Source organism: Hordeum vulgare, chromosome 5H (assembly GCF_904849725.1).
Source record: "Hordeum vulgare subsp. vulgare chromosome 5H, MorexV3_pseudomolecules_assembly, whole genome shotgun sequence".
NCBI lineage: Eukaryota > Viridiplantae > Streptophyta > Magnoliopsida > Poales > Poaceae > Hordeum > Hordeum vulgare.
Genome location: NC_058522.1, coordinates 363,852,973 through 363,863,101, shown reverse-complemented (window position 1 = coordinate 363,863,101; position 10,129 = coordinate 363,852,973). Strand labels below are relative to the sequence as shown.

Genomic DNA, 10,129 nt, shown 5'->3' with positions numbered 1-10,129 from the left:
TCTCTACCGTCGGCGCCTCTCTGTGCGGGCAGAGCGATCTAGATGCTCTGTAGTGTTACCTTGCAATCTTCCCCTCTCTGTCAAGCTCCCGATGTGTATCCCAGTGGTGTGTAGTGCGTGTAGTGTTGTATGTGCTAACAGCAGGTGCAGGATTCTTTTTCTGTTTCGACAGTAGCTTAGCTGCACCAGAGAAGATATCCCTGTTAGCCTCCCTTCTTTGTCGAAGTAGTGGCAGTAGCAGGGTGGCAATAGATGCAGGTGAGGTCCAGAGGGGCTTGGGTTCGACCCCCCCCCCCCAAGCCCTTGTATTTTTTTTCATGTTCCTCTTTTGATGTGTATTTTTTTTGCTTGCAACAGTGTGTTGTGATGCTTGAGTGGCAGGTTATGTAATGCTAGTTAATCCCATCTTTTGTTGTGTCTTTTATTTTGCTAGCTTGTGAAGATATCATTTGTGTAGATATATGTAGCGTTATGTGGTGTAGTGGTGAAATAGGTCTTGTGATGCTTGTGCCATGTGAGTTAGATGAAAGTTAGTTGTGTTCTAGCTTGAGGGTGTGCATTAGCATATACATGCAAGTGTGTGTATGTGAGATTTGTGGTAAGATGTGGAGGTGATGTTCATGTGCATGAGTGTGGTGCAAGCACCAAGGGTGGTATATGTGCACCTCTTGTGCAATATGTGATGTGACTATGTGTGTGGGTTTTCCCCCTCACCTACCTTGTGTATATGTAGGAGCTCTTGTCATGAGATGTGTGTGTAAGTGTGTGGTGACCTACACATGCCCAAGGCTTGGTGAGCCTTGTATGTGCACATGTTCTAACTTGTGTGTGTAGGAGTAGAGTGCATGATGTGTGTGTAGCTAGTGGTGGTGATTCTAGCAAGTGTAGGTGATTATATGCATGTGCTTGATGTGTGTGGTGTGTGGTGGTGTGCGAAGGCACATGAGCATGAGGTCTACCCCTCATGTGCACCTAGGTAATGTTGAGAGTGTGCTTATGCTTATGTGGGTGTTGTCCTAGTGAATAGCACATGTGATGATGCACTATTCACTACATATGATTCTATGTAGGTTTTCTTTTCTAGTTTGTGCCCTTTTGTTCCATGCAAGTACATAGTTATAATATATGTTTTGGGGGTAGAATCATCCCAGGAATCCATTGGTGAAGTCAGTTTTTCCATTGGAACATTTTCTGGAGATGGCATATTTCAGATCTGTTCTATGTTTGGAGCTTGGTTCCATGAGATGTGGTGTGCACAAGAGTTTGATTCTTGGATGTGGCAGTAGAGGGTGACCCCCTCTACCCCATATTGTTTTTGTTTCATTCTTAGGAATTCACATGTGCAAGTGCTGCTTAGTCAAAGTAGGCATGTGGCTGAAATTCCAGTTTAGTGAAAATCTGTGAATCTGAGAATCTGTTTATATTTTCTTCCCGTGTTGATGAGCTTGTGCAGGTCCATCTATTGTGACTCAGCCTTAGCTTTCAACTGGGAAGTTGTAGCTTTTGTGTTTGTCTAGCTCTCTATAAATTTTCATTCCATTTGGAGTCCTGCAGATATTGTTTTGGGTCCTGTCAAAATGCTTCAGAGCATAAACAGCTAGTCAGAATCTGGAATTTTCACTAAGTCCCTGAAAACTGATATTTTTGGCCAACTAAGCAGTTGTGTAACTTCCTGTGTGAAAATCCTTTGCATTATCTTTTTGCTTTTGCTTGTAGTACTCTTGGATAGCTAATGCCACATATCTTATTTGGCATGTTTGGGTGGCTGTAGGTGCTTTGCATGTAGCTCTCAAAGTGCTATAATGCTGTTTATGGCAGATTGTGTGGTTTTGGTGTTTTGATGTTTCTGAGTGCATAGATGATGGTGTGGTGTTATTCTTTGCACCACCCCATCCATGTTGGTTAGTTTTATGCCTTGGTAACCTGGAAACACTAGAGTTATGCCATTGGAGTGTGTTGTGATGTATTTGACACGTAGCACTTCATTTCTTGTTTCGTTGTTTCCCGTTGATCTGTAGCTCCATTTGTAATGTTTTTTATATGCTTCTGCATCGTTTTCACATGACGCATATGATCATGTACTTCTCATGCATGTCAAGATAGCTTAGGGTGCAGTTCTGTCCAGGAACATGAATTTACTTCTCATGCTTGTGCTAGTGAGTAGAATAGAGATGCATGCTCATATTCATCTCATGCATCATGTGCTTGTTGCATCTTGAGGTCCTGTTGTTCATTGGATGCTATTTGTATGTTGGGTAGCACCGGGATCGGAGAACGAGTATGTGGATTCAGGAGAGTACGTGCAGGACGAAAAAGAGCAGTTCCAAGCTGAGGATATCACACACAAGATGATATGACCTTGATTCCATCTCTAGACTTATTATGCTAGATTACGTTTCTTCTGTCATATGCTCACTGCCTACCACTGAAATAAATGCCTCCTGAATTTCCATGAAACCCAAACACTTATCCCCTCCTAGCAAATCTTGAATGGCTAAGTAGGCTTTGCTCAGCTACTAATGTTAGTGTTGCTAGTTGCAGGTGCTTTGTTTCATGTGATAACGTGAGCTTGATATCATTATCTTAATTCTGTTATTTAACTAATGCACCTATATACTTGGTAAATAACGGAAGGCCTAGCCTTTTGCTGGGTGCTTTGTTCCGTTATTGCCGCCATAGTTACCGGCTACCGGTGTTTGATTCCATAATGATCGCTCCTAACACGTTCGGGGTTGTTATGGGGACCCCCTTGATAAATCGCGTAGTGATAAGACTTGTCCGGCAGGACCCAACATTGGTGTTAATTTGCTAATCACTTAATAATAATCTGCATAGGGAATAATCACCCTGAGGATCTTTAATCAACAACCCGGGCCAGTGCTCCTCATGAGTGTTGGTCCAATATAGAGTCGTGTGCGGGGCCAACCCGGGGCAACTCGGGAGATGTCTATCAGGCCACTGTACGCTGTGCTCATCCGACGTGTCCTGAGACTGAGATACACGGCTCCTATCAGGGTCGTCGACACATGAGGAGGTCCTGCTAGTCTTGTCTTACCTTAGCGATATATCTTGCGTATAGGAATCCCGGTGAAGCTTTGGTTCTCCCGAGAGTTGAGGTTTTCCTCTAAGGAATCCGACGAGATCACGAGATTCGTGATAGAGGATTACTTTGTAGCCCGTGTACGTTTGTGATGGACTAGTTGGAGCACCCCTGCAGGGTTTAATCTTTCGGAAAGCCATGCCCGCGGTTATGTGGCAACTTGGAATATTTGTTAACATCCGGTAATAGACAACCTAGACATAAGCTAATAAAATTGCCAACTGTGTGCGTAACCGTGATTGTCCCCTTCGAAGATCTCTCTTCGAACGGGAACACGGTGGGGTTATGATTGACGTAAGTAGGTGTTCAGGATCACTTAGTGATCAGTTAATCATCGATCGCTAGTATAGACCACCTTCAATACATGTTCTACGTAAGTTAGCCACCATATAAAGCTTAGGATGCTGCAACCTAAACACTCCACCTTTCCAACCTAATAACTTGACTAGTTCTGGCACCGAGGTCATAGATTGTTGAGTCCCCGTGGCTCACAGATTCCTTCACAACACCAACAGGTTCAGGTACCCCCGAGACAGGTGATCCTGATGGCACGCAGCTGGCGTGGCAGTACGATGAGGAGAACGACCGCTTGTACGTGAACTATCCAGAAGACTGAGGCGTGGTCGTGATCATGGGCAGGCATGCAGGTTAGCATAGCCATTTCTCTTGTTTTTGTAGTCCGTAGCGGAACTACCTTGTTTGGATGCGTGATGTAACTATGGTATATTTATGAGATGACAGTTGAATCCCTTATTGTCATTCTGTTGTTATTATGTATGTGCTATGTTACCGTGTTTGCGAAACGCTTAGATGCGCTTCTTTCCAATTCAGGGCCTCGTTCCCCCAAATCGGAAAGGACCGCATCTTAGTCGTTACAAGCCGAGAGGGAGGCGACGGGGTGGGGGCTTGATCGCTTTTTCCATTTTTTAAGGAGGGTGTCTTTGTAATCCCTATCTAACACTCTCGAATGTCAACCGTTACGCCACATCAGCTTTTGTGGGACCCATATGTCATATAATCGTCATCAAAACGGCCAAAAACGGCAACTAGTGTTTTTTGCAAAAAATTAAGACCAAAATTAGTGATTTTTGGCACAAACTTGTAGAACTATGGTTTCTGCAACCCTAGCCTTCAATGTCGATGTTTTTTGTAATTCACTCCGAAGATAATGGAGGGTGACTGAAGGCCGAGCAGGAGACAAACTTGGGCAGCTGCTGAAGAGGTGAGGGAGATGTGGGATGATGTTTTTGCAAACAATTCCTTATTTAACACTGAAGATCCTGAGTGTTTTTGTTGTAGAGATTGGCCTTGGAGTTCAACCGGTCCTTGAGAAGTAGCCATCCCAAGATCCTGAGCTTGATGGGGACGCTGGCGTTCCAGATGGTGATGGAGTGATGATCGAGGTCCTCCTCATGGTCATGGGTGAGGAGATCATACGCATGTTTGGTGGAGCAGCCGACGCCCCAAGATTTGATAGATGACCCAGGCCAAACCCATAGATTTTGAATGACAAACCTAAGAATCTAGATCTGCCCTACAGAACATGACCAACGCCATAACTTTATGCCAACAAACTGTCAACTAAAAATTAATTCACCTATCATCAAATGCATGTTTCTTCCGTTAAGAAAAAAAGGAATCATCAAATGCATGTTCCAATTTAGTGACTTGCAAAAGAGGGAGAAAAAGAGACATGTTTCACAGGCACTCGCATACAGGTCATGCACTCAAGTAGAACCCTGACAATATCAGGATAAGGATAAAAACAAGCAATTCACAGCAAGCCAGCAAGTACGTGGGATCTTTTTAACCCATATAAGACGTAGCAAGTTTGGGAGGAAATCTGTAGTACTTGCCCCCTTTGTACAGAGCTGCAAATTTACAACGTTGTCAAGAGACGAGGGAGAAACACATGTTCGACGGCCTGTCTTACAAACATGTAGAGGGAAATTTCCTGGATGGTGCTACCAACATGCCAAGCAATCAGTGTATTTTCCACCGAGTTCAACACGGCCTATGGAATTCATGAGTTCTCCCTGATCGAACTCGACATGAACTCACCGAGTGATAAACATGTTTCCTTCTGCAGTGGGATAGTGTCAACATCTACAAACTTCACAAACTATCACCAAAACTTCAGAGTTCGCCAACTTGATTAGTCTTCTCGGCAGCTTACCTGCACATTAAAAGTTCACGAATCAAACATGGAAAATCTAATAATACAACTTAGGCCAGCCCAAACTAATCACAGTATATAGTAGTTTGCTTATGTTGTACAATCCTGGTCCTGCATGTTATAATCACAGAAACAGTGGCTCAATTTGGCACGCTCTTTTCATTAGATAATGCTGCAAGCAAGGCAAAGATTAAAGCACTAGCGTGTGCTTCAGCTACCATTCTGCTGCAGTGAGGGGGTGTAGGTGCAAATTACAATTGATTTCTATCAGCAGGTACCAGTTCTGGTGCCAACACATATATGAGAAGCTGGATCTGTTGCTTCAGTCTTCAGGGACACTTATTCTCAGAAATCATCCACAATACTAACTGACAAGCTAAACATGCTGAAGTGCTGAACTAATGCTAGCATCATTCAAATTCAATAGACAACATGGACTAGTTGTTGGCATAATTTGGACTAGAACATAATTGAGCTACAATTTCATAGATTAAACAGAATGCACAAAGTAAAAGTATATGGATCACATATGAAAGCCATTATATACCTGCAAAAAAACTTTCACCTAGTTTATATCGATTTTCAGCTCAAAGAGATCACTTGAAACTGTACTCTGGTTGCACTCAGAAACTATCCCCTCAAGATCCATAGGTGCATTTGAAACGAAAACAAGCAGCGGTTTCTTTTTCGGAACAGGCAGTGGCTCGCTCTTGCCCTCCAGTATGCCTACAACATTCCTCATGACAGGTCTCTCTTCTGAAAACGGATTCACGCAGCTCAAACCTAGAAGAAGCAGCCTCGTCATTTGCTCTGTGTCATACTCCCCATTCAGGCTCGTATCAACAGCATCCAAAAGTCTGCCCTTAGAGTGCAAATTCCAAACCCAATCAACAACATTCAGCATGTTCATGCTTCCAGGAGCTTCTCGGTCTATTGGCCGCCTCCGTGTGCAGATCTCCAGCAGTACAACCCCATAGCTGTAGACATCGCTCTTCTCTGTGGCTCTTCCCATCTGGAGGTACTCGGGGGCAAGGTAACCAACAGTCCCTGCTGCTAAGGTTGACCGAGGGCTAGTATTAGGATCCTTCAACCTTGCAAGCCCAAAATCCCCAAGCTTGGGATTGAAATGCGAATCCAGAAGTATGTTACTGCACTTGATATCTCTGTGGATCACCTGCTTGTCATGTTCTTCATGTAGGTATGCAACCGCAGAGGCAATGCCGACTGCCACATTGTACCGCCGAGCCCAGTTGAGAGTGGGATAACGGTGGACACCTGAGCAAGAGTGGAGAGCCATGTCCAGGCTGCCATTCGACATGAACTCGTAGACAAGCAGCAGCTCGTCCTTCTCTGCGCACCAGCCTCGCAGCTGAACCAGATTAGGGTGCTTCAGGTCAGCGATTATGGTAAGCTCGGCGGTGAACTCGTTGTGGCTCTCCGTGGATTGCTTGGAGCGCTTGACCGCATATGTGACCCCAGAGCGCGGGCACACCGCCTTGTATACAGTACCGAAACCACCACTGCCAACCACTAGAGAAGGATCAAATCCCTTGGTCGCCGAGAAGAGATCTTGGTACATGAATTGCATTGGATGACCCGCTGCTTTTGCTCTGACGCCGTCGTTAAACCCTGCAGGACGAGACCTCCACTTCTTCATAGACAATATCACAAACACCATGACTGCACCGAGAAACACGATGGGCAAAGAAATGCTGAGCCCCATTGCAAGCCTTCTGCGGTGCCCATCCTTACGGCTGGCGACACCCCCAGACGCGGGCGCGCTGCGGACGCTGTCGGACACGCTGTGCGAGGGCCTGGACGCGAGGTCGACGGCCCGCAGCCCGTTCGTCTGGAAGGTCCAGCTGTGGATGACGAAGCCGCCATCGGTGCTCCCGTTGTCGGACGAGTACGAGACCTCGAAGCCGACGAACATGAACTCCGCGAAGCGGGCCGCAAGGGCCGTGGCGTTGGCTACCACCAGCGAGGGCGTCGGCGGCCGCAGACTCGCGTGGCTGAGGAACACCTCGAGGCGAGCCCGGAGCGCGTCGTAGACGACCCACGAACCGACCTCGTTGCCATTCCGCAGGTCCACCGCCCCGGTGGAGTTCCCGCCGATGCGCTCGCCAGCGGAGGACGTGTACACACGATTCTTCGACGCGTCGAACGCCACCTCGAGCGGGAGAGACCTGTTCCCGCCTCTACCCTCAGCGGCGACGACCGGGTCGGGGAGGAGCACGAAGGAGAGGCGGGAGGCGGGGCGCGCGGAGGCCGGGGAGGCGAAGAGGAAGGAGGTGGAGAAGGAGGCGTTGGGAGGGAACGGGATAGGGAGCGGGAAGAGTGCGTGGGAGGAGGGCGGCGGGAGGGACACGGAGGCGGAGCGGAGCGAGGCCCCGCCGAGGAGGGTGAGGTTTCGGAGGGAGAAGGACGGGAAGGAGAAGGCGACGGTGGTCGCCGCGTCCGCAGTGGGCGGTGGCTGGAGGGGGATGAGGAAGAATACGACGGCGAGGAGGTAGAAGGGAGGAGGCCTTGGACTTGGAGCCATGGCGGGGCGGTGGCCGTGGCCGTGGCCGGTGATCAGGGGGAGAATGAGTTGACGAGGTCAATGCGGGGTGGAAAAGGGAAGGGGGCTCTTATACAGGGGAGACTGTCGGGTCAATCTGTCAGGGACAGTGAGAGCGCACAACGCGAAAGATGACGGACAGAGAGGGTTGTCGATGGGTTTGCTTCCTACTGTAATTCCATTATGAAACACGGTCGATTCTTCCTCTGACTATAACTCTGCATCTATGAAATACTCCGATCCTAAATATAAGACCTTTTAGAGACTGTACTATAAAGTACATATGGATGTACATAGACATATTTTAGAGTATATATGCATTCATTTTGCTCTGTATGTAGTCTTCTAGTGAAATACCTAAAAGGTCTTATATTTTGAAATGGAGGGAGTATAACTCTTTTAACCAACTAAACGCACTGATCCAAACGAATGACGTTTTTATTCGTCTTTTTGTTTGTTTGAGTCGGTCGCCCGTCCGACATCCGTCTTGTTTTATATTTTGATCGGCAGTTCGCCCAACGCATCGATCCATTTCATGTCCGCACACAAAAAATTTTAAAGGCACACGGTCATAGATCATTTGCTAGCGGTCATGTCTCATGCCGGTATCATGCCGCGACTTCAAAAAATATCACCACGCAGTTCATGTTGACGCACTCGTCAGCGGCCGGCACACATGCCATCACACAAAAAGGGGGTGGGACTTGAGTTCGACCACGTCATTGCGGTCCCTGGTCATGCCAGCACACCTGTCGGCACACAGAAAAAGGATGGCGCTCGTCGCCATGGATCACTCGTTTTCAAACTTGAGCATGTCGGTCTGCATCTTCTCGAACCACGACCTCTTCCTTTGCGACGCAGTGTTGAGATCCACTTTCATGATCTCCACCCTGGTCATCATGCTCATGAGAGCCACTTCTTTCGTCTTGGTCTTGGCGTTGTTGGCCTCGATCTCTAGCATCTTGGCTTGTTTCTCTGCCTCCATCTCAAGCATCTTGGCTTGCTTCTCCGCGTCCATCTCAAGCCTCCTCCTTTGGATCTTCATGAAGGCGTTCATTTGCTCTTCTTTGCAACGTCGGCGCTCCTCCTCCCTTGAGTCCTTCTTGCTCATCATGCTCTCCTCGCTTGCGATCAAGGTGTTCGACGCCGCATCCCGCTTGTCCTCCTTCTTGGAGTTGGTCTTTCCCCGTGGCAGTGCCTTCTTGCCGTCTCAAACCTTCTCCACGGCTTGCTTCCCTCATGGGGCTTGAGGATGGCATATTGCGCCTTGAACTTCTCCTCATCTTTGATGACCCTAAAGCAATGGGAGAGGTTGAAGCACTTGCCATTGTGTTGGACCTTGAATGCTTCCAAAGCTTGAAATGCCTACAAATGTGTTCCATGCAAGCATGTTGGCAAATGGTATGCAAATGAACACGCAAGCATAAACTTGATGACACAAAAGAGGGCGGCTTGCTAGCATACCATGTCTTGCATGCCGATGCCGCTCACGGGGCGGGCCTTGACGCTCTCAAGAGTGGCACAAAACTTGTAATACTCTTGTTGGATCACCCTCCATCGCTTCAATATGGACACCCACCTGCGCGTGCTTACTATTTGGTACGGCGGAAACTTCTTGCGCTCATGGAACTCATGGTGGACACGGATCCAAAAAGTGAATGCTTTTGTTCGGCGACCGTCTTGGGGTCTTGCCCAATGTCTCTCCAACACCCACAAAGAAGCTTGTCCTCGACCGACGTGTATGCCTTGGTCTGCTTGCTCTTGTGCTACGGCTTCGCCCAGGCGGCTTGGTTGGCGAGCTCCTCCTCGAACAAAGGCACCCCTTCAATATCGCACTCGTCCACTTACTCTTGCCCGTAGTCCTCTGGAAACTCGTGGTCGAGTGGGAAGTCGTCCAGGTCCATGCTGACCTGATCACGCATGACGGCCGCCTGATCTTGATCAAAGGTGGACGGCGTGAACGCCCCTCGGCCGTCCTGGCTTTGTGTCTCGTCGGGTTGTAGCCAGCGACCGGCGCACCACCCTCAAAGCTCAAGTTATGCATGTAGTCCTCATCGCCGACGGCTGGTATTCTGTCAAATAGGTTGTGTGCGCCCATTAGCTGATTACGAGTTGATGGATATACTTCTCGCCCCTAGTTGGTTACCCCAAGGGGAAGGTGGCGATGTAGTCAGCAGCAGATTTCCCTTACACGGGGACTGTAAGGTTTACCGAACCAGGAGGACTCCGAGGATCAACAAGTAAGAGTCCGCTGCTCTGGCGCTAGCAGAAGACGTGGACCTGCACACACAAC

General features: G+C 48.1%; 1 protein-coding gene across 1 annotated transcript; it reads right to left on the bottom strand.

Moving 5' to 3' along the window:
- Positions 1–4,873: 4,873 nt before the first annotated feature.
- Positions 4,874–7,874, bottom strand: LOC123395746 (probable L-type lectin-domain containing receptor kinase S.7). The gene is made up of 2 exons (XM_045090775.1): positions 5,824–7,874; positions 4,874–5,276 (listed from the first exon to the last, which is right to left on the bottom strand). The coding sequence occupies exon 1, from the start codon at positions 7,816–7,818 to the stop codon at positions 5,842–5,844; it is 1,977 nt and encodes a 658-aa protein (XP_044946710.1). The 5' UTR covers positions 7,819–7,874; the 3' UTR covers positions 4,874–5,276; positions 5,824–5,841.
- Positions 7,875–10,129: the final 2,255 nt, after the last annotated feature.